Genomic DNA, 25,483 nt, shown 5'->3' on the forward strand with positions numbered 1-25,483 from the left:
ATACAGTGGTACCTCAGGTTAAGTACTTAATTCGTTCTGGAGGTCTGTTCTTAACCTGAAACTGTTCTTAACCTGAAGCACCACTTTAGCTAATGGGGCCTCCTCCTGCCACTGTGCCGCCGCTGCACGATTTCTGTTCTCATCCTGAAGCAAAGTTCTTAACCCGAGCTAATGTTTCTGGGTTAGCGGAGTCTGTAACCTGAAGCGTATGTAACCCGAGGTACCACTGTAGTGAATATTACTGTGCTTGGGTCCTCGCTTGCAGAGCAGTGTTATAACCCATTGAAAGATTTACAGTGCTCCATAAATGCATAGCAGTAGTATTTGAATACTTCCTGAGGGGCTGACAGGAAACAGAAAAGGGTACATTTCAAACTTTTTAAAAGCTATAATACACACCCACATTTATCTATCCATTCTCAGAGACCCATCTCCACATGCTCTCACCAGGTAAGAATAGATGGGTGAATACTGCATTCACTTGTTGACTACTTTTCTGGGTTTTCAGGACCAAGTGAAGACCTTTTTATTTTACCAGGCTCTTTAAACTTTGTGTTAAATCTAAAGTTCATGTGATTTGTTTGTTTGTGTGTGTGTGTGTGTGTGTGTGTCACTGAGATTTCCCCTTCTCCCATTATACTGATTCTGCTTCATATTTTATTGTTCATAGTTGTACTTTTTATTTGTTATTCAGTAACATATAAATATTGTTAAGATAACAAAGTGTAAAAATTATCCATAGTCAAACACAAGCTAGAATTGGATGTGGCTTCCTCAGGCAGATAAATTATGTTGGGGTTTTCTGAAGAGGGAGGTACAACAACACAATAATGTTATAGTGCTTTACCAAGCAATATCTTCTAACAGCTATTTCATCATGATGCCCATGATGCCCAGTTTCTTATGGAAATATTGTTAAAACATCCATGTACATATCCTATTTGACCACTTAATTGTTGTCTAATAAAACCAAACCAAAATTAGGCTCAGACAAGGCTGGTTGTAAAAAAAAAAAATCACCACATAACTGTAAACCAAGAAATGTGATAATTCAAACAAGTTTTCAGCCAAGCAATCATGTGTTCTGTTTTAAAGTACACATATGTTATGCAAAACCACTCTAAGTAAAGATCCAAAATGAAAATATAATGATTTGGGTTCAGAGTGGCTCTTTCTCAAATGGAAGGTGGCTTTCTATTTGTAGAAGGGCTGATAATCCAAATAAGGCTCCTATTAGGCTTCTATCTGCATCTTCAAAGACCATCTCTTCCAGAGCCAGAAGTGGCTCACTGGTTGAGGATGAGCCACTATACTAGCTGTCAGGGAACTGACATCGGAGGAAAGGGAAGTGGTAAGGCTCCCAGAGACTGGGAGAGAGTCAACAGCCAAAGCAGGGACCAGCAGGGGGAGCGCGGGGTCTCTGGAGGAGGATCTCAATAATGCTGAGAGAGACGCAGCAGCCCAGGCAGGAAGCAGCAGGGGAGAGAAAGGGGTGAGAGACACTTCGAGCGAAAATAGCGGGGAGGTGTCAGAAGCAACTGCAGGGAGACCCATGCTGCGCCGGAAGCTGCCACGTCGTGAGTCCAGGAGACGCGTTTCCGTTAAGGAACTTCTTTGCTGGAAGCGCTTCCGCAGACAGCCACTGTCAGAACTACTAGTGACTAGAGCAGACATGTCTGAGGAGCTCTGTCACACACAGAGGTTTGTGGGGTCGCACAAACTCTGAAGGGGCACAATTTTAAGCACAAGCAGCTAACCATCCCCTGACAGCAGTCTGACAGTCTCTGTACGCTGCCTGTGCAGGAGAAAGCATCATGAGCAACCCAGTCGGAACCGGAGACGCAGGGGTTGGAGCTGGTCCAAGCTTGGAAGAAAGGTATCAAGCTCTGGAGGTCCAACTTGCGCTGCAGACGGCGAGGCTCGAGGAGAGAAGGGCTCAGGATGCTGACAAAAAGGGGAGAACCACTCAGTTCCCCAGAAAGGTACCAGGATTGGTGCAGAAGTTTGGGGGGGACCCCAAGGATTATCATGCCTTTAGGACTGAGATGCAATATGCTCTGAATGTGCAGTTTGATGAGTTCCCTGATGAGGAATCGCGAGTTGCGTTCGTAATTGGGCATCTTGAGAAGGGGGCGCGGGACTGGGTTCGACCCCTGATGGCAACGCACAACGATATCCTAAAGGACACTATGAAATTCTTTCGTGCAATGGATATCATGTTTTCCAGCGATATTGAGGAAGGGGCGGTACGCAGACAGCTAATGGCTTGCAAGCAGGGAAGCAGATCTGTCCGTGAGTACTGGACTGAATTTACCATGCTGATTCACAGATTGGGGTGGGATTTATCGGCGGCACCCATTCAGATGCTATTTGAAGAAGGTCTTTCTTCAGCTGTGAAAGACGAGCTGGCCAGGAGCCCCAGGGCGGGGTCTATGGATCAGCTGACCAAATCTGCGCTGACCATTGGAGCGCGCCAGGAGGCAAGAGCCTTGGAGAGGCGGGAAGGGAGAGGGGAACGTTGGAAGGAGTTACGCATTCCAGACATTCCTGAGCCAGCTTTCCCGCCGGCAGAGCCGATGGAAATCGGAACAGCCCGCGCGCGCGCAGTTTCAAAGCCCAGTGAGGGGGCGAAGAAGGAGGGAAAGGGAGCCCGGAAATGCTATCTCTGCCAACAGCCAGGCCACTTTGCCAGAGTCTGCCCCCAGAGGAAGGAATGGCAAGGGATGGTGGGAGCTGTTGAGGGGGAAGAGCAGGGAGAAACGGAGCAGGTAAAAGCCAACGCCTGGTTGCCAGCAGGGCACTGCAGCCAGGCCAAAGAGCAGTGAAAGTGCCCCTTCCCCAAGTGCCAGTGCCAGAAGCTCCTCGACCTGCTCTAGTGATTGAAGTGTCGCTAGAGCTGCAAAATGGACACCCCCTAAAAATAAAGGCGCTGTTGGACTCAGGCAGCTCCTGCAATTTCATGAGCAAAGAGTTTGCTGCTGAACACCAGATACAGACTATCCCTTTAAGCAACCCCCTGCAGGTGACCACGATTGATGGCAGGGAACTGTTGGGAGGAGGCGTCAGCTTGCAGACCGTCCCAATGATAATGAGGGTGGCAAGGCACACAGAACTGATAGCGTTTAATGTGGCCACCTTGGGAGGCGCTCCCATTATTTTGGGAATGAGCTGGCTAGCCCTACATGATCCGCTGGTGGGCTGGCATCAAAGAGTGGTTTCCTTCGGTTCCGCACACTGCTTAGAACACTGCAGGGCGGAAAAGGGGTCAGCAGGGGCCCAAGCCACCCTAGCAGGGACGGAAGTGATGGACAAGGGGAAGGTGCCACCACAGTATGCTGATCTCAGCGACGTGTTCAGCGAGAAGGAAGCGGACCAACTACCCCCGCATAGGCCCTTTGATTGCCAGATCAATTTACTCCCTGGAGCACAGCTTCCTGTAGGCAAGTTGTATGCCATGTCAGACAGGGAGATGCAGGAATTGCGAGCGTTCATTGACAAGAACCTGAAGAGAGGCTTCATCAGAGAGTCCAAGGCAGCGGGGGGTAGCCCAGTGTTTTTTGTGGATAAAAAAAACACGGACAAGCCGAGGCTGGTATGTGACTTTCGGGCCCTAAATGCAGTGACAGAGCCGGCGGCTTTTCCTATGCCCAGGATTGATGATATTTTGACCAGGGTGCGAAAAGGAAAGATTTTTACAAAGCTGGACCTAAGGGGGGCGTACAACCTGATACGTATAAGGAAAGGGGATGAATGGAAGACCACCATGTTCACCCCTTTGGGGGCATTTGAATACCTCGTTATGCCTTTTGGATTACAAACAGGCTCCGCGTGTTTTCAAGCCTTTATGAACCATGTACTGGGGCCTTTGCTCTACAAGAATTGCGTGGCCTTCTTAGATGACGTGTTGGTGTATTCGGAGAATGAGGAGCAACATGTGAGAGACATCAGAGAAGTGTTGAGCAGGCTGCAAGCCAACAGACTGTGGGTGAAACTGGAAAAGTGTCAGTTTCATACCAAGGAGGTGGAATTCCTGGGGTACCGCTTGTCAGACAAGGGTTTGGCCATGGACCCCGGCAAGGTTCAAGCGGTGCTGGAATGGAAAACACCCAAGACCAAGAAGGATGTGCAGAGGTTCCTAGGGTTTGGAAACTTTTATCGTAAGTTCATCCGAAACTTCGCCCACCTGACGGCGCCCATCACGGACTGTCTCAGCAGCAAAAAGAAGTTTGTTTGGACGGGGGAGGCGGAGCGAGCGTTTGAGGAACTGAAAAGGGCCTTCGCCTCTGACGAACAACTTCTACATGTGGATTTACAAAAAAAGCTGAGGGTCGAAACAGACGCTTCGGACAGAGCCATAGGGGCGGTGCTTCTTCTGCAGCCGGGGAAGGAGGGGTCAGAGTGGCGACCGTGTGCCTTCTTTTCGCGAAAGCTGAACAAATCTGAGAGAAACTACACGGTGCACGACCGGGAACTTCTTGCGATTTATGAGGCCTTCCGGAGATGGAGGCACCTACTAATTGGTGCACAACAGAAGGTGCAAGTGTGCACGGACCATAAGAATCTAGAGTATTGGAGAACTGCGCGAGTGCTCAACCAAAGGCAGTTGAGATGGGCCCAGGAGTTCTCCAAATTTAACTTTGAGATTTGTTACGTACCAGGCCCGGAGAACGTTAGGGCGGACGCTCTCTCACGCAAACCTGAATATTTGGAGGGAGAGGGTGCACCCGAAGAGACCCATGTTATTCCCGAGGACCGCTGGGTGTGTGGGGCGGCTTTGGTGGGGCAAAGGGAACTGGTAGAGGGAACGGTGCAGGATGAATACGCCCAGGACAAACTCAGGGGTCTCAGGAGGGAGGGAGACAAACCCGGGGGTTTTGAGGAGAGAAACGGGGCGTTGTACTACAAGGGAGCGTTATACATACCTGAAGGGGAATTGAGGGAAAAGGTACTCAAGCAACTGCACGATAGCCCCACAGCAGGGCATTTTGGGCAACACAAAACCATGTGGCTGGTTACCAGGGAATTCTGGTGGCCCAAGGTCAGGGAAGATGTGCGGGAATATGTGAGAGGGTGTGACCGATGTCAACGAGCCAAGGGGGAGAGGCGGGCACCGGCAGGTTTATTAGAACCACTACCCACGCCGGAAAGACCATGGGAGGCAGTGGCAATAGATTTCATGACTGATCTGCCCAGGTCCAAAGGGAAGACAGCCATTATGGTTGTGGTAGACCTGTTAACCAAGATGGCCCACTTTATAGCCTGCTCACATGCGGTCACAGCAGAAGAAACCGCTAAATTGTTTGTGGAAAATGTGTTTAGGTTGCATGGTGCCCCCTTGAGGGTGGTTTCGGACCGAGGGAAACAATTTACTTCCAGGTTCTGGAGGAAGCTCATGAGCTTATTGCATGTAGAGGTGAATTTTTCCACTGCCCGTCATCCAGAAACCAATGGGCAGGCGGAAAGAGCTAATGGTGTCCTCCAGCAATATTTGAGGTGTTATGTGAATGACAGAGAGAATGATTGGGTGGAGAAGCTGGCGTTGGCAGAATTTGCCTATAACAATGCAGAGAACGTGTCCACGGGGATGAGCCCTTTTTTGGCCAATCACGGGTGTCATCCCCGAGCCTTCCCAGGGGGGGAGGGGGAGAACTGGAGCGTTCCTGCCGCAGAACAGTTCGTGGAAGAAATGGAAGCGATCCATCGCCAGCTCCAACTTAATTTAAACAGGGCGAAGGAGGAATATAAGAGGCAGGCAGACAAAACCAGAAGGGAAGGGGAAAGCATTAGGGTGGGGGACCAGGTGTGGCTGTCCACCCAAGGGTTACCATTTAAAGGAGGTTGTAAGAAGTTAAGACCCAAAAGACTGGGCCCATTTGAAGTCACGCAACAGGTCAACCCAGTGGCTTTCAGACTCCGGTTACCGAACCACATGAAGTTGCACCCAGTGTTCCACAGATCATTGCTGTCACCGTATATAGGGGACAGAGAGGGGAGGGTCAATAGGGGACCAGCTATGGAGGAAAAAGAACACAGCTACCATGTAGCGGAGATTCTCGATTCCAGGTGGAGGGGAGAGCAAGTAGAGTATTTGGTAATGTGGGAAGGGGAGCCGGAGTCGGAAAACACCTGGGTCAGGGCAGAGGAGGTAGATGACGAGGTTTTGATTGAAACTTTTCATCAGAGATTCCCTAGAAAACCCCAGCCAGTGGCGAGGTTCCGGAGGGAATACTTCGCCACCACCGACGACGAAGAAGAGTTGGAGGGGTTCGCTGATTCCGAGGTGGAGGAGGATTCAGCGAGTCGGAACGAAGACCGATGGAGGGAATTGTTCGAGACGTCTGAAGATGAAGAGGATTCTTTTAGGGGTTTCAGCTCCTCACCGCCCAGAGGAGAAAGTAGGGGCGGGGGAGAGGGGGGCCCTGGAGGGGAGGTGGATGTCAGGGAACTGACATCGGAGGAAAGGGAAGTGGTAAGGCTCCCAGAGACTGGGAGAGAGTCAACAGCCAAAGCAGGGACCAGCAGGGGGAGCGCGGGGTCTCTGGAGGAGGATCTCAATAATGCTGAGAGAGACGCAGCAGCCCAGGCAGGAAGCAGCAGGGGAGAGAAAGGGGTGAGAGACACTTCGAGCGAAAATAGCGGGGAGGTGTCAGAAGCAACTGCAGGGAGACCCATGCTGCGCCGGAAGCTGCCACGTCGTGAGTCCAGGAGACGCGTTTCCGTTAAGGAACTTCTTTGCTGGAAGCGCTTCCGCAGACAGCCACTGTCAGAACTACTAGTGACTAGAGCAGACATGTCTGAGGAGCTCTGTCACACACAGAGGTTTGTGGGGTCGCACAAACTCTGAAGGGGCACAATTTTAAGCACAAGCAGCTAACCATCCCCTGACACTAGCTTTCCAGTATTTATTTATTTTTTCCATATTTTTTTTTACCTTATTTGATTGTAGGAAAAACCTCAGAGCAGTTTACAATGACTAGTAGGCAGGTCACTGTTGCTTACCAGGAAGGCTAAGGTAGCAGGGTGGTCAATGCAGCGCAAATGCATTGGTGGGGCCAATCTGGCACTCCTCCTGGATTCTCAAAGGTCATCGGAGGAAGCAGGAAATTGACCCCTAATTGCCATCCCTCTCCTTCTGTGAACAGAGCAGCACTCACAGTTTCTCTGGATCCAAACCAACAGATCCTATTGTTTTTTCCTTGCCATTTTGCAAGCCAAGGGGCTTCCAAGTAAAACTGCCATGCTTAGAAGTAAGCATTCCCTATGCTTCTGTTTCTGAAGTTGCACCAATATCTTTTCTATGAATATATATTTGAATATTGTAAAAGGGTATGTCTTCACAGATACCATCTTTTCTTCCCATTTATTTACTGTTTATTTATGACAGGTGACACTTCATTTCAGTTCCTATAAAAGCTGAGGATGTGATCTCTGTGGCTTTTATGTATGCTTAACTCCTGAGATTTAAGCTTGTATAGATTGCAGCCTCAATTCTTAACAATCATGTGGATCTTAAGAAGGGTAAGTGGAGTTCTGATCACAGAATGGAGCTTTCCTACCTCTCCCCTCTACCCCCTCTCTTCCCAGGCTGCTCCTGAGAGCATCTCAGAAACGATGTGGGGTATGGCAACGGGGTGCTGAAAGGGAGGTGGGAGGAAATGGCAGAACTCCCCTTGGATCTGCATTTCTAGCACAGGTAATGCTAATTGAAATTCACATGTTCTTGGACTTGGGAGAGGGGAACCCTCTCTTAACAACATGCCTTGTGAAATGCCCATGCAAATCAAATATGAAAAGGACAAGTCATGCAGTCTAAACAAGCAAATGTTTAATTTCAATTTTAAAAAAGACAGCACTTTGGCAACTTAGATATAGTTCTTTTAAAAAAGGGAAGAGAAAGGTTAGGGTTACAGATGATTTGACTGACCTCTAATGTCTGCATCAGTGTTGGTTTAATTGCATCCTTCATCAAAACCGCCAAAGCACCAGTTACTCCCTAAAAAAGAAAAAAACTGCTTATAACTTGCAGCTTATAAGTTCAAGTAAAGTGGTTTAAAAATCAAAGTTTTTAGCTAAACACAAACCAACACACAGCTGTGAAAAACATTGTTATCTCTATGTAGGGTGGTGCTAAAAGTTCTGGAAATGCCACCTCCATCACTATAAATTCTGAATGGGAGGTAACAAAGCTTCTGAGTTATACAATTCAATACAACACAATTTTAAAAGTAATACATACACTGAACCTGGAAATATTTTAAGGCACAGACCCACACATTGTAGTTTGCCTTTCTTAGCCAGCCAGGAGCACTGAATTGTATCCATCAGGCGTGTTTGCACTGCACCAACCTTGCCACTCCCTCCCTCCGACAATCCATCCCAGTAAGCAGTAATGCCAGAGATAGGTGAGGTGAGCAGCATAGCCACACCACTTGATACTGATAGCTACTGGTCATCATAGTTTAATGCAATCTCCAGGTTCAGAGTATGGTCTTCAGTATGCTTCTGAATACCAGCTGCCGGGGAACAGGAAAAGGCTATTTCCATCATCTTCTGCTTGTGGGTTTCCCAGAGGCATTTGGTTGTAGGAAACAGGGAGATAGTCTAGATGGAGTCTGACATAAGACCACAGGGTAGATGCCCTTTTCTGTAGGTACGCAAACAGTTCCAGCCAGGAAGCCAAGTTCTCCATTAGGTGGCACTGGACAATTTGCTATTGATAAAGAAGGCTGTAGTCAATATCCGCTTCTTCCTCATGGCCATTCCTAACCCATTTTCCTGCTCTTTAGGGGTTGATGCAGTGTCTCTAATAACACATTGTTTTCACTGAGGAACAGAGGTTCAGAAACTGCCCCCCCCCCGATTAAACATTGAATTCTGTCTGATAACTGTCTCAATGCACATTTATGGTATGATAATCCAGATACTCTCTCATTGGATATTTTGCTTGATCAAGTTTGAAATAAAACCTCCTAGGAACTGGTTGCTTTAAAAGGAAAGAAAGAACTCCATAAAGAATTAAAACATGCCTTACATAAAGACACCACAAACACAACTGGAGCCTAGGGTTCCAAGACAATATCCTCACCTGTATGCTATTTGTAAAAAGAGTATATTCAATGTGAAAAAGAGTCCTCATGCAGTAATTTGAGAAGCTTCCTTACTAAACAAATAGCTACATATTTATTTAATATTCCTCATGGCTGCTGAAATACTAATCTTGGGCATGCCAGTTTAATTTGCCATGGAGATATGGCATCTGTCTATCAAACATTTTACGATAATACCGCAGCCAAATTGCAATCTAGTCTTTAGAACCCTGCTCAATGAGCACCATATTTTGGCAACAAATTCTGTAGTTCAATTACAGAGGATGGCTTTTAAAAATCCATTACACTTGTGAAAGGAGCCTCTGAGTTTATGAAATATTCAATTTATCTTTTCTTTTCTGCCTCCTCCCACCTCCAGCCCTTGCAGCATCTGGTTTTCATCTCCTAGTGTGTATTTTAGATTTTATTACAGTACACTGAAAATGTGGTATAGCACCCTGAAATTAAGAGCAATTGCATATTTGCATGGTATATTAAACATTATTCATATATGAAATGAAAGAGAGGAGGAATTAGAGTTTAGGTTGAACATTAAATAATGAATTGAAAGCTACTTGTAAAAACATCAATTCAATATAGGGAAAGTTAAGCAACTTTAAAAATGGGTTCATTTTGAACCCATACTGAGTGTTAATAGAAGCAGACACTCAGAGTGACATTAAAATATTTCTGAGACCTAAAATTTAGGACACTGTTCTATTCTACAAAAAAAAAATTATTTGCAGCTGCACTCCCAACGTTTAATTTGCAAACTCCAGTCCTGCTTTTGAAGGCTCAGGAATGTATGCATGTAAGTCATGTTTTTCGAACTATTTATTTATTTAGACATTTATATCCTGCCCTTTCTATGATAAAACCATACTTAAGGCATGTTACAGATAAAATAAAAAACAATCTTAACAAAAAAAAATCAAAACAAACAGCAGTAGAAACAGCATCATGAAGCATCACTTTCTAAACTTGTTCTCTTCTCTTAGCCCATTTCTCAAAGAGAGCATGCAGAGATGCTGGCATGTAGTCATATGCATATAACCTGATTATCTTTGCAAAGATCTGTGATTAACAGCAGGGGTGGCCAAATGCTCACCTTCCAAGTATCTCTGTCTGGCCCCCTTGGACTCTCCCCTCCAGGCCACACCCTTCACTAGTCTTGCTTTGCTTGGCTAGAACTCTGACAATGCCTCTTACATGCTTTGATGGAGAACAGAAAGTGGTGTGTGACCATATACATAAACTAGTAAAGGTAAAGGGACCCCTGACCATTAGGTCCAGTCGCGGATGACTCTGGGGTTGCGGCGTTCATCTCGCTCTATAGGACGAGGGAGTTGGCGTACAGCTTCCGGATCATGGGGCCAGCATGACAGAGCCACTTCTGGTGAACCAGAGCAGCACACGGAAACGCCGTTTACCTTCCCACCGGAGCGGTATCTATTTATCTACTTGCACTTTGATGTGCTTTCGAACTGCTAGCTTGGCAGGAGCAGGGACCGAGCAACGGGAGCTCACCCCGTCACGGGGATTCGAACTGCCGACCTTCTGATTGGCAAGCCCTAGGCTCTGTGGTTTAACCCACAGCACCACCCGCGTCCCATAAATAAACTAGCTTCTGTAAAAAATTACAGTAACTGCTCTGTCCACTTTTGCTTCTGACCCCACCCACTACTGGAATGTGACCTCCAGAAGATTGCCCAGAGGGGAATGTGGCTCTGCGGCTGAAAAAAGGTCCCTCTCTCAGTTTAGAGTATTGATCCAACATAGCATTATAAAGGGGAACCAAACAAGACATCTCTAACCCCTCGCAAAACCATACACAGGGACATATAATTAGAACAAAGCTGCAGCTCTCCCTGAATCAGGCTGGTGTGATGGGACAGGTGGGAAAGCTATCAACCGGCCCTGGTTGTATGTGAATTAATAAAAATCCTTTGCTAAAGTGAATTAATCCTACCATATTTTGTTGGCAAAGGTGAAGAAGGTGAACAGAGTCTCTCCGTTTCTGAAAACTTTTGCCCCTCTGCCAGTCTGTTGTTGCCCACCTTTTGAAAACCACTGATATAGGTGGGATGAATTGTTAGAAACAGAAAATAACCCACAGTTTTGACCAAATTTGACTCTTCTGGCAATAAGGTGCACCCCAGATACACACTGTCTCTGAATGTGGGTTTTTATAAGAGCTGCATTGTGTCTTAATAAGCAAAAGTAATAAGAAGAATCCTGGGGTGATCCATACCAAATCCTCTGCTGTCACTGGTTGTCCTTTTTTGTCGTTAGCAACAACAATTTTCCCCATTCTTTCTTTCATATCTGAAAGACCACTGGCCAGCGCTAGGATTGCCATGATTTCACTTGCAACAGCTATATCAAACTGAGTCTGTAAAAAGAAAAGTACAAGTTTATGAGACAAGAGACACCTGGAGTTCTAATCCATAGCTGGGAATCTGATGAACGCCACCTTGAGTTCCACCATGGAAGAAAGGTGGGCTACAAATGAAAGCAATAAAAGAAGATGGCATACCACCAGTGGGCAAAACTGATAAGGATCAGCACAGAACATGGATAAAAGAACATGGATAGTTGCCATCCGAGTTTGGATTACTGACTGTATACAGATGAGCTCTGTGGCTTGAGCACATAGGCACTTCATTCACTTCTCACTTTGCATGAGCCAGCAAACTAGTTTCATGTGAACTTGAAAACTAAGGTTAACAACTTTGGAACAAGACAGGGTATTTATGCTTTTATCGTATGTTTTTTAAAAAATCTTGTTAATGCTATAAACCACTTCCCGATAGGCTTTGTGATCTCGTGGTATATAAATACTTTTATAAATAAATAAATAAAGCCATTGATACTATTTACTTGGTTCAGGTGGACTGGAAAGTTATAGTTAATTGAAGAGTTCTTGGTTTGTTCACCAGTTCATGCAAAGATAGGAGCAAAGCAGCTGCATTCACATTCACAAGATTTGTTCATACCTCCGCTCATTAAACTGGAATTTGATTATCCAAAAGCAGCCTTTATCTGGACAAGTTCTTAAAAAGATTGACAAATGGCATCCTGTAAGGGTGTGAGAAGGCTGTTCTCTTTGGGCTCAGCCCATGCAGTTAAACCCAACATTGTCATCTCCCTCCATAGCTGCTCAAATCTCTAGGGAAGTGTATGTAAAAAAGCTTGAGCTGGTTTTGTGACACTTCACCCGGAATAACTGCCCTCTGTCTTCCACATTATACTTGAAGTAGATTATATTTTCCATATGGTAAACTTTCACTTAGATCTAACATATTAAATATGGCTACTGTTTAGAAGTAGCCTTGCCAAATGCAATGCTCACTGTTTAGTAATGTCATAACAAAGACGGTGTGCATGAAAAAACAACAATGAACTTGGCTTATCAGCAAAGTTACAATGATGAGTTCTCTTTAGGACACTTTCTCACATTTTTATATTCCATTGATCTGTTTTTTAATGAGATTTAGACTACATTTCTATGAAAACTTACTAGCATGTATCCCCGTTGGATGCAGGGGGACTTACATGCAAGTAAACATACATATTTATTTATTGATATATTTTCCCCATACATCAATGCAATGTTGATTACCATACTTGATAACTATATGAAAACTATTGCTTTAAAATCACTACTATACACTAAGCCAAGATTAGCTGCAAATTAATTCATATCTAAAACCATTAAGCAACCAGTTCTTCAACAATTTATTAAAAATGTATTAGGAAGGAAACATTTTTAATGATCAAAAGAAATGTCTTCTCCAAACACAGTCAGAACTTTACCTACCTGACGAGAAAATCCTTTTTCTGTACTTGCTTGTCCAACTGTTATTTTTCTAAGAAATCGGTCGTTTGTATCTACCACTGAAAGGAAAAAAGAAACATTTAGCAAAAAAAGAGAGAAGGAACTATTTCTACACGTCATCCTGTTAATGTGATACATAAAAACATTTATTTTTAAATGTGTGCATCTTCTCCTGTGTAACAAATCTAACACTTCTTTATAAGACTGGAAGCTCTGCAGCATGGCATAATATTGTGAAAGCCTCGTGATGGTTCAGGTTTGCTGCAAACTCTCAGGTAGGGCTAGAGCAATGGTGATGTCACCTTATCACAACACATTCTGCTACAGAGATTGCTCCTCCTTCTGATTGGCAAAATACGATTCTGGCTTTTGTTAGGAAACTCCTCCTTGACTTCAAGTTATCAGCACCCTAAAATGGATGTAAAACCAGAAGATATTTCCAGAAAGATGCTTTGTAAAAACTGAAAATTAGGATGTGAAACAATAACTTCTATCATATTTTCTACACCCTATCAGTATGCTCAATATACTTTTGAGTATTAATGTTCAGTTGAGAGCATGATATAAAAGCTTTAAAAATCTCAGAAGATTTAAACAACTTCTGATTACTCTTGCTGTATATCGTTTACTAGACAAATAGCATCTGAATAATGCAGATTATGCTTTGAAAACAGACATGACGGATGTTAGGAATGTGTATATAATCTGAAGAATTTAAACAACCACATACTTACCACAGTATGAACAGAAACATGAAAAGGAAAATGTTAAGGGCTTACAAGAAATGCATATTCTTATCTAGCTGAAAAGATGCAGCTGGTTTTCTACTGCTACTTAAAATGAAGAAATTTAAGGGAAGACACTTTTTAAAAAACAATACATTTGACAATGTCCATGTCCAATGGCAAGGGTCAAAAAAGCATGGTACTACCTACAGACAAAAAGGTTATCTGCAACCAGAATATCACTAAATCATTTTGTTTAAAACTCCATTGTTTCGAATCACTACCCTGCTGAATGTATGGATGCCAGGAGGCATAGTCAGTAGGTACAGCAGTGGGTTGTAGCCAATAAGGGGGAGTCTGAAAGTGTCTACAGACTAGCAAACCATTGGTGTCTACTTACAACACCTTCCTTTCACCAAGTCCTATGGCAGGGAAGGAAAGTGTGTGGTTTGTCTTCCTTTGGGCTAGGCTCTTTTTGCCTCTTGAAGGAGATTATTCTGCAAGTATTCTGCAAGGAGAAGGCAAATTCCCAGCCTTTATTTTGGACTTTAGCAGAAAGCACAAACAGTCTGGATTCCTAGAATCACAGCTTTAAAAACATTTTGGGATTCCAGGATATGAAAAGAAAGAAAAGCCGAAGAAAAAACAGTGGCATTTTCTAGCTTGCTACAAGGGATATTTCTTCCATTTGCCACATTAGAAATAAAAAGAACATACAGAAAAATCATGGCCATGTTTATTTAGAAATCTGTTTTTTTTCTGGCAACAGTCCAAGCCAATAACAAGGGCATAGATAACAGCCTATAATAGTTGTGCCTGCTATTATCAAGAAAACTTAGTTCAGTTTATATTTTCACAAGCATCTGGCCCAGCATGGCACAATATGCACTAGATAGACTTTTGATTTTATCCAGCAGGATCCTCTTATATTCTGACACCTACCTCTTTGCCATGTTATTGTGGATGTGTCTATGTCTAGTCTTGCAAATCTGCTAATCTCATCATCTGTTAATGAGCCAGGATCCGTTTTTGTTATTCCCAGCCTCTAGAAAAAGAAACCAAAAAGAAGAAAAATGATACATGAGGAAGATTGCTGCTTGAAAAAGCTACACAAACACCCACTCAGCTCTAAAACCCACCACAGTACATGCTGTGGCCAACTCAAGCCAGAATGGCATGTGCTGAAGAGGTCACATGACCAGCTCACACATGCTATGCTCAATGGAGATTGGCTTTCAGCTCATCACTGCAAAGGCCAGCTGACATCCAGTTATATTTTTTAGTGGAAGTCCATGGTGAAGGAGCTTTGTGCAGCAGATTATATGCAACCTTGTTTCTAATTCTCTTGTGAAACTGTCCATGCCTACTGCCCTAAGAACTATTGACAGAAGTAGCCACATGCAACTGAAGGTGATATTACTCTCTGTCCAATATTGATCGATCAGGACCTTGTTTGCTTGAAGGGAATATTTCTCTCCAGTTGAATTCAGACACCTTTTATGATATCACAATGCTACGGTACTTGTCTACAATTTTTTTCCTTCATAATTAAAAGCTCATTTCAGGGCTCATGGTTATTATTGGAGTTGGACTCTTTTAATAAAAAATATATATTCAATTCCTTTGCTTTAGCAGACCTTACGGTCCAAAAAATTGGCCTCAGCAACATCTCCAATTAGCCTTACTATTTCTACCCTTTATTCTGTAAGAACTAGAGAATCACAATTCAAAAGCTGGAAACAAAAAGGGCTACAAACAATAAGAGACCTCTGTAGGGAAATAAAACCTATTACTGGAGTAAAAATAAAAGCACAATTAGGTAACCTTGAAACAAATTGGTGGTCCATACACGAAATTATAGATTTCTCTGCTAACCCAACAATATTGTTTCAAGCCACCAGAGCCTTAAAACCTATTGAACGAATAATTTTAAATTCTATCTACGCATCCAAAAATTTACTCGGAAGTATCTACAAGATTATTTGTGATGTGATGACAGGGGATCTAATCTCCTTAAAATCTATATGGAAAACAGATTTACTCAGTGAAATTGATAATGCAGACTGGCAAAAACTTTGGAGGGAAAAATCTTTTAAGTCAGTGTCAGCTAAAATGAGAGAAAATAGTTTAAAAACAATTCACAGATGCCACCACACACCTGTAAAATACCACAGTTTAAGCTCTCCTTCAAGTCCTTTTTGTTGGAGAGGATGTCAACATTTAGGTTCATATTTCCATATGTGGTGGGAATGCAAACCTGGACATTTACTTTGGAAAATGGTATTTATTAAGGAACAGGTGATGCAACCTGATCTGAGGCTAGGTTTATTAAATCTGTTTATAGATGGCTATAAGAATTTACTGTTTAAGGACCTACTAATCTTTTCATGTCTGCAACTAGAAATACATTAACGCAATATTGGAAAACAGGTACTAACTTAACTTTAGAGACATGGTGGGATAGACTATGGAACATAGCTCTTATGGAAAAAGCAGAAAAGCATCAACCAGAAGAGCGCAAAGTCCAACCAGAATGAGTGCAAAGTCCAACCAGAATGAGTGCAAAGTCCAAATAATATTTTGAAACTGTATGGTACATTTTTAATCAGCACACTGGAAAGGTGAATGTTATCCCCCTACAACCAGCTAACCATGGCTCACACTGGGACAAACTTTTAAGACTCCTAGCTGCTATAATAAACTCTAAAGTATCATAAAATCTGCTTAATGTTTGACTTTGTACATGCATGGGAATGTTTCTTGAGGGGTAGAGGTTATATTGAGATTGTTTGTTACATATATTTTCAGAAACTGAAAGTTAAAAAAGTAGAAATACACTTTTTTTTTTAAGTCAATGACAGTTTAGAATTTTAAAAGCATTGGGCTACATTGCCATTGCCACCCAGTGATAACAGGAGACACAGACTGGTGTCATATACCGACTGGGGTCACTTTCCTTATGACCACCTGTTTTGGGGAAACTGGTATCTGTTGCAAGCACAGTTTCGAAGCGCCCTAAGTAGTGTTATTTGCAGGTTTCTCCAGACCCATAAAAGACTCCAAAGCACAGAGATAGTTCATTGGGGCTGCTGGAAGGCGTAAGGTAGTTTCCAAACAACCAGGTTGCTTCACTCACCACCAAAGTCACTTAGATGCTGCCTAGTGGGAGTTTGACTAGTTTGTCTGATTGGATACATTTTCAACACACTCCAACAGTGCACTCCTATGTGTGTTTACTCAGAAAAAACCCCACTGGGTTCAAGAGGCCTTACCCCCAGATAAAGGTACACTGGATTGCAACTTAAAAGCTGAGACACTTTCTATAAACTGTGACAATCTTACTTACTGAATATGTGATAAAGTTGAAATACATCATATAATGCCTTCCTGCAGAGACAACACAATTCTATCTGACTACATAAATCACTATGAGATGGGGAAAAATGATTGATTCATTTAAACCTATATTTGTTTGGGGACCTTTTGACCTTATTAGTTCAAAAATAGGAAACTCTAATTATTATAAGCCAAATCAGTTTAAATTCATTATTTTTTTAAGAGACCCAAGGTCTTCTAAAAGAATCCATAAAATATTACTGAAAGTTTAAAAGGCCACTTACTTTCAGGCGTGCAAGCTGAATGGCTGAAAATTTCCTCTCTCCATGAACTAATGGAACCAATCTATTATATAAGGCCTGCAAAGAACATACAGTATAATGAAAATCAGAAGGCAAAGTGCCAGTCCCCCATCAAGGATCATAAAGTGCAGTCCTGATTCTGCTAATAACTGAGCATGCATTTTCCAATTCTATTCCAAATTGGTCTCCACCCATTACAGCTTCTGAGACATTCTTCTTCCCATTTAAAGGGCAACTGATACAAAATTAACAACTATCATAACCAGCAAAATGTCTTTCATCTGCTCAGGAAAGAAGGTTTGCATACTGCGAGTACTTCCACCACACAGAGCCCATGCGGCACTTCCTTTGGGATTACTGGACCCTTAGGGAAGGACTTTAGAGCTCCACTCAGCAGAACAATAAGGTTCCCCAAGCATGGCAGTATTGGCTCACCACATTTTGAAGTAAATACATATTACAATCTAAAAACAAGGGCTCCCATAAGGCCACAAAGGTTCTGCAATTATCAGATGGCACTGCTCCTTAGGATCCTTATCAGTATGGACTAAACACTCAGTTTCTGGGACAGAAGACGAGAGTTCCCTTAACTACTGCCATGCCCTCAAGAACAGCATTTTCCTTCAAGAAGTGAATTACAACCTTTCCATTATAAAGGAGAATATAAAGGGAACTCTCTTGGAATGCAGCCTAAGCCTCTTCTCTGGCAACCTCAAAAGCCCAGCACTGAGAATCCAAAATGCTGTTTCTTGGTCTGTCTAGAACAGAGGTAGCCAGTGTGTTACCCTCCAGGTGTTGCATGTCAACATCTCCCAACATTTCTAACCATTGGCCGTGCTGGCTAGGGCTGATGGGAGTTGGAGTCCAGCAACATCTGGAGGACAGCATGTTAATTACCTCTGCTCCAAACTGTGACAAAAATGCTGGCTCTGTATATAGATGAACCTCGAGTGGAAAAGGTCTCTAAATCCACTGGATTACACCAAAACATATACACAAATTATTAAATGGCCAATAATGAATTATTTAAAATGCTTTTAACTGCTGTGTTTTAGGAAATTCACAGTAACAATCAGATAACATTAGTGATGGAAATTATAAAATGGTTGGCTTTACCTTATCAGACTGAGTATTTTCATGCAGAATCCTTGCATCTATAGCAGCAGCCAGCAAATTATTTGCTGCAGTAATGGCATGAATATCTCCAGTTAAGTGAAGATTGAACTACGGATGAATTAAAAATGAGAAAAACATTCATTTTGAGCAGATTGGTGAAACCCATCCAAGCCCTTTCACTTGTGGGATTAACAGCTCAGTTGAACAACTTTCAAATTGTTGTGGAAATATGATTAAATCATCATCATTGTAGCTGAAGAGATTTAATACGTGAGAGAGGGTCTCAGTTCAGTGGATGAGAGTTTATAGCCAACACAACCAAAGTACAGACGAATTAAGACGAGCTGGAAAATAAGTTTTTGCTAGGATGCAGCAACCTGCAATTTGATTCATACATCCATGCTTTTTTATTTATGATGTGAATATTGAAGGATAGAATATACTGTGTACTTCAAAATGATTGTGTGAACTTATATTGGAAACAGAATGCTGGGTGGATGGCTGTTCTCATGAATTTCATAACACAATTGAGCAAAAGTGTCTCAAACCAAGACAAAAAGTACAGAATGAGAAAATTAATGGCATTACACAAGGGATGAAAGTTAATCTGCTGATTAAAGAGATTTCAAAGAAATTAATATTTGTCTCTGTATGTATTTACTCTTTGACAACAGAAAGAGAGGAGCTAAAGTCCATCTTCAATGGTGTGAAGAAAGTTTTAGCTTACCTCTTCCATTGGGATGACTTGAGCATATCCGCCCCCTGCTGCTCCACCTACGCAGCAAATGAAATGCTTATGTTACATTAGTAAAACTATTCTGAAGGAAGGCTTCAATAAACCATAAAAGAAGAAATGGAATGATGCAAAATTTCGAGTCTCTAATGAGATTCAGAAAACAAACAGTATCCCTCCAAGTATGGATGGAAATATTGGGATAGATTTCAGAGGCAGCAAACTGAAAGTGTGGATGTATGGGTGAAAATGCACAAAAGTAGACACTGAAAAGTCTACCCACATACACATTGACACCCCGGTGTGGAAACAGTTTCAGCTGTGTATCTATGAAATAGATAATCACCCACATGACAGAGCTGTCTGCATATTTTAAAAGTCTACAAAAATTATTATGCACCATACTCTCTGGACATGCCTTTAAAATCAAAGAAACAGAACAACTCTAAAACACACGAATATTTCACCGGTTTCCTTTAGCCAAAACAGTCCAGAAGCTATATGATAAAGTACTGTATAATATGAAAGAATGAGTACCTTTGACGCCAAATGTAGGTCCTTGAGAAGGCTGCCTCAGGCAGGCAAAGGAATTTACTTTAAGGTGGGCTGTCAGAGCCTGAACGAGGCCAATTGTCACAGTGCTCTTTCCTTCGCCAAGTGGGGTTGGTGTAATCCTAACAACACCGGAGGATGAAATGTATAAAATCAATAGGCCTGCTGACATTGGTTTTACTATGAGTATGGAAAAGCTACCAATGCAAGCCAAATAAAAATTAACAGTATAATCCATTTCAACTAAACGATGCTATTATAAAACAGGCAGTTTACACCTGTTACACTAACTTTGGTTGACATCCCATGGTATCAGCCTGCTTGTGGAACAGGCTTCCTCTCCTGCCATGGGATTTTGTCCTTCTTTGCTTCCCCCAGGGCCCTCATGTACTCCCAAAATCTGCTCAAGAGTTGGGAAACCCATTGGAGCACATTTGGGGGTGGTGCATGGGGCTACAGCAGGGAGGAGTGGAAGGGGAAGTTCTATTGCATCTGCTTGCATGACATTGGATATCGCCCAAATGTCAATACCTCTTCTGTTAAAGCAACTGACTTAAGAACGGGGAAAACAAATTGTTTTGGCAACTGTTCTGAATACCTGGCACATACACTGAATTTGGTATAGATTTACATGCAAGACCAAAGCCTCTCCAACTTTCTTGAAAACTCATTCTTCAGCATTTAAGGGGAAATACAATGAATAGGCTTATCGAGTGTGCCATTATGTAGTGAACGATTATTTCCTAACCTCTCCAACATGAATGAGAAGGGGGGGAGGGGAATACATTTTGTACAAAAACACACCACAAAAAAGCAGTGAGAATAATATGTTATAATAATAAATAAAGATGTGTTAGTAAAGTGCAAATAATAATGCTTGCAAAAGCCTAAATCTACATGAGCCCTTGGGAGTTTTTAAACAGAGGGGAAGTATATTCATATGCTGGATAGGAGAAAGGAATAAGAACACTATTTGGCCTACCCTGCTCCCAACAATAAAGTGGAAAGGATATTTCTCCCATGTAGCTATATCCCACTGTCACAATTACAGCTGTGCAGCTGCATTCCTTATTTCAAGTTGTACATAGATACTTGCTAATCATGTTCGCCCTCAACAGCCGCTCTATTTTATCAAGGAACATCAGATATACAACCATCCAGATGTATGTTTTCCTAAAACATTTCAACTTTTAAAACAATGATCACAGACAGGGAAAGATAATCAAACAGAAGCAATTAAACAAATACCATATGAATTGAAATAAAATGTAACTAGGTATGGTTCTAGTAAGATTGATGGCAAGAGAACCACGATCGTATCCTTTTCTGATAGAGTTCTAATTTGAAAGTCTACAAGCTCAGTTTGAAGATAATGGATGCACACTTGAACCACTAAGTGTGTCACATTCTGAACCAACATACCTAGAAATTATGGTGTAATTGGAATCAATAAAGTAAACTGAGATCACAATGGTTTAAAGAGAAAGAGAATTCAGCTAAGTTCTGATAAAAAAATGAAGTTATATGGGTGATATGTTCCATCTCCTAATACATCAATGCTTGGTTAATTTCTATTCTGTCTTTAAAAAAACCACACCCTATATACACACACCTAAAGTTAAAGTATGATTAATGATTTTGAATTACCCTAGAAAGATTTCAAAACCAGCCAAACAATTCATCTGGGGCATCTCTCTCATCAGGCAGAGAAAATTCAAGTTAAGAACAAAACAAAATAAGATTACGTTTTCATTCACATCACTCCCACTCAGTTTCTAAGGGGAAAGCTTGCCAAGATATGCTATACTTAACTGTTTAAATCTGTGATACTTTAGTACTTGCAGTGAAATAAGTAGTTTATTAAAGGAATGTGACATTAAGGATTACATTTTCATTCCCAGGGACATACAAGTATTCATGCATACGCTAGCCAAAAGGGGTAACTCCTATAGCATGACCTCCTGAAGACTCTAGCTAGAAATCCACCTCTAATTAGAAACATCTTTCCTTCAACATTAGAAACTATGCAAAAGGTCCAGCTGTCCTCTGTATGCTACGATCACTTCTGGTGAGAGATACAGTCTGAAATATTTGTTTTATAGATTATCATCTTTCAAAAAAAATAATAATTGAGTATTTTGCCCCCACAGTTGCTATGAAATAATGTGTTCTGCCTATTCTCTCTTAAGCTGCAGCAGAACACAAACTCTCAAAGGCATAAAGCTTTTAACTATGATCATTGGTGCCAAGAGGACTGACCAGTTTTCTTTTCCAGCCCATCTAGTACCATGAAATATGTTGTTTGCCAGAAGCCAATCGTGGATTTTGAACCTGGAGGCTTGGCGATGTTGTGGATCCAGTTTGTGAACTATCAGCACCAAGGACCCAAACAGAAGTAGTGTTAAAATGCACATGTTGTCTATGGAAGCGTGTCCAGAAATCTCTTCTTCCACTGGCACATGAGTCGGTATATAAAAAAGCACCATGGTGTAAATGTAAGTCCTAAGAGACATGACAGAAGTGGAAGCTAGATATGGGGCTATTTGCATCAGTAGCCACATAGCAGAACACATAGTCTCATTCCATAATTTGGCCAAAGAGAGAAATTGACTGGTCTGCAAGAGCTACCTAAAGACCATGGAGTAACAGGGTCAATGAGAAAGCCTATTTTTTGTGAGCTATTATTTGAATGTTCTGTTACTTCAGACAGACAGTGAGAGAACAGTTCATGCTGTCCTGAATATTTATTAAGAAATAACCCTTTACCGAAATACAACTGTTTCTACTGAATTCTTTGCTATCTGACAATGTGAGCTCATAGAATGTTGCCAATCTGCTCTCTGTGGAAAAACACACACGTTCTACTATATTTTAATTAAAAAACAATGAAACTTTCAAATTGTAAGGGCATTTTCTCATTTTGTAAACTGGATATGTAAGGCAGTGGAGGACTAGAAAGTAGTTAATATAGTATTCTGAATCTATTAGGACACTTCAAAGGAGAATATGGAAATAAGTTGAATTCCTCTCACTTTTCCTTTGGTTTAAAACACATTTGCCAAAGGCTTAATTTGAAAGAAGCCCTTTCTAAAAATGGACTAGCAAGCTAAACTTAGCCTTTGGCAGTTTTTCTTTTACAATTCATATAGTCAGTGTCCTAAAATATTTTAACCTTTTAAAGAAGTGAAGCCTAGAAGAATCTCTCTCCTAACCCGATTGCTAAACATTATTCCTATTCTGCTATCACTTGCCCTAGATTTATTTTATTCATAAAACTATTTATTTACCATTTTAACATAACACACATGAAAGCGGTTTACAGTAATATCTATATATAATAGAAACACATACAAATTTAAAATCAGAAACCATCAACTTGTATTTATGGAAAAATGAATTTTTAATGGCCAGCATAAACATGGTAGAATAACTGTTTTAAAAACAGGAAGCAGAGAACAGGAAGAAGATGGAGGGCTGTAAAAAGTGGAGATCCAAAGGATAGGTATTGGGGCCTGTGCTTTTTAACTTATTTATAAATTATCTAGAATTAGGGATGAGCAGTGAGGTAGCCAAATGATAACAAATTGTTCAATTTGACAGAGGTCTATAAGACTGTACATGGTAAGAAGAAAGTAGATAAGTATAAGTTTTTCTCTCATAATACTGGAACCTAGAGCTGAATGTTGAAAAGTTCAGGACAGACCAATGAAAGTACTTTTCACGCAGCATAGGAGAAAGGGAAAATTTGTGAAAATCATCTCTTTCTCCACTCCAATTTTTAGTTCATGGAAGTTCCACTGAATGAAAGAGCCTTCAAGCAAGACTCAAATGGATAGAACCCAATGTACTTAAAGCTACTTAGCAGAACAGTCATAATTCAGAGCAGTGAGACAGGATAGGTGGATTCATGGCTTAAAATGGAGAAAGGTGAAACATATAAGAACACCACCTGGTATACTCCACTAAGTCTGAAAGCAGAATTGCATAGCATCTGCTGTTAATCCCCAGAATAATTGGAGAGAAAATAAGCCCTGTGCTGATGTATATTTGCAAAGGGCTTATCAATTACACAGGGCACTTAAGATGGAAACAAGCATTGTTATTTTAATTCCGTCTATTCTAAAAATAATTTATACTTTTTCTTGAGTAGTTCCCCATCCCCATACCTATTTTTCCCCCAAATATAAATGGACTACAAGAAGAGAGAGGGGAGAATATTTTTAAGTGTTGTGGCCTTAAAATCTGGAAAAATACATATTAAATAAGTTGAAGTGCAAGTTGGGAGGGTTTAGTAAGAAAATGAAACAAAATACTTCTTACCCAGCAACCAGCACATATTTTCCATCTGGTTGATCTTTTAACCTTTCCAGCAGGGACAGACGTACTTTGGCTTTGGTTTGGCCATAGATTTCAATTTCATCTGCAAGCAATCCTATCTCCCTAGCAAGGACATCAACAGCTTTTGGGTTCTGTCCTCGGGAAATCTCAATATCACTGCAAAGGAAAACAAATTAGAGCCAGGAGATCTCTGTCAGCTTAGATGGTCATAAGCAAGGAGGCAGATGGCAACAAAAAAATACTGAGAACAACAGAGTTACTATTGGCATGTCATGGTCCTCTCGTTTATTCATTTTATTTTGTGAACCACCCTGAGATCTACAATGAAGGGCAGTATATAGATTTAATTAATAAATAATAAATAAAATTGCAAACTTACGCTGCAATCTTACGCATGTATGTTTACTCAAAAGTAAGCCCTGTAGGGCTTCCTCCAAATAAATCATATGACTGAGATAAAATAAGTTATAAAACATTAATACTACCATTTTGGAAATGTCTTAATATACAGTGGTGCCTCGCAAGACGAAATTAATTCGTTCCGCAAGTCTCTTCGTCTTGCGAGTTTTTCCTCTTGCGATGCACGGTTTCCCATAGGAATGCATTGAAAATCAATTAATGCGTTCCTAGGGAAACCGCCTTCAGAACAGGTCCGGGGACAGTCTGTCCCCGGACCTCTTCTGAAGGCTGGGGGGACAAGGGCTTTTCTTCCCACCCCCAGCATTTTAAAAAACCCCGGGACAGCGGAGGACTTCTCCGCTGTCCGGGCGATCTTAAAATGCTGGCGGGCGGCATTTTAAAATCGCCCCGGGACAGCGGAGGACTTCTCCGCTGTCCGGGGTGATTTAAAAGCCCCTGGGAAGGCAGGCAGGGGGGGACAAAGACTTTCGCCCCCCACCCGCCTTCAGAAGGTGTTCCCGCCCCGCCGCCCGGCTTCGGAGGAGGTCCGAGGACAGTGGGGAAGACGCGCTGCGCTTCCCCACTGTCCCGGATATTTCCCTATGGGCTGTCGTCTTGCGAAGCAAGCCCATAGGGAAATTTGTCTTGCGAAGCGCCTCCAAAACGGAAAACCCTTTCGTCTAGCGGGTTTTCCGTCTTGCGAGGCGTTCGTCTTGCGAGGTACCACTGTATAGAGGTGGCTAAATCTAATTGTAAATAAAGGGCCAGAACTCAGTTGTAGCAATTATGAGGTCTGTGAAAGAGAGATAGGAAGAGTGTGAGAGAGTAAAAGAGAGAGAGATGAGGATGATAATGATAATGATTTATTAAATTTATATACTGCCCTTCATCACAAGATCTCAGAGAAAGAGAGAGAAGGAAGGAAGGAATTGAGGAAGGAAGGGGACTGAGTCACACACGCATATATATTTAATAATATTCTACTCTTTAGAAAAGCCCCTACAATGCTTTTACATTTCCTTAGGCATAAATCTCTTGGCTGATTGATATTTATAAAG

At 42.0% G+C, this 25,483-nt stretch overlaps 1 protein-coding gene across 1 annotated transcript in view; it reads right to left on the minus strand.

Moving 5' to 3' along the window:
* Window positions 1-25,483, minus strand: part of MTHFD1L (methylenetetrahydrofolate dehydrogenase (NADP+ dependent) 1 like) — a 109,140-nt gene that overhangs the window by 60,433 nt on the left and 23,224 nt on the right. The window contains exons 11-19 of the mRNA XM_082215222.1: window positions 24,009-24,182; window positions 19,674-19,810; window positions 19,131-19,177; window positions 18,404-18,511; window positions 17,270-17,344; window positions 14,592-14,694; window positions 12,907-12,983; window positions 11,338-11,478; window positions 7,925-7,993 (exon numbers count right to left, since the gene is read on the minus strand). Coding sequence (XP_082071348.1) covers window positions 7,925-7,993; window positions 11,338-11,478; window positions 12,907-12,983; window positions 14,592-14,694; window positions 17,270-17,344; window positions 18,404-18,511; window positions 19,131-19,177; window positions 19,674-19,810; window positions 24,009-24,182 — 931 coding nt within the window. The remainder of the gene's footprint in view (window positions 1-7,924; window positions 7,994-11,337; window positions 11,479-12,906; window positions 12,984-14,591; window positions 14,695-17,269; window positions 17,345-18,403; window positions 18,512-19,130; window positions 19,178-19,673; window positions 19,811-24,008; window positions 24,183-25,483) is intronic.

Source organism: Podarcis vaucheri, assembly GCF_965113315.1.
Source record: "Podarcis vaucheri genome assembly, chromosome: 3".
Lineage (NCBI taxonomy): Eukaryota > Metazoa > Chordata > Lepidosauria > Squamata > Lacertidae > Podarcis > Podarcis vaucheri.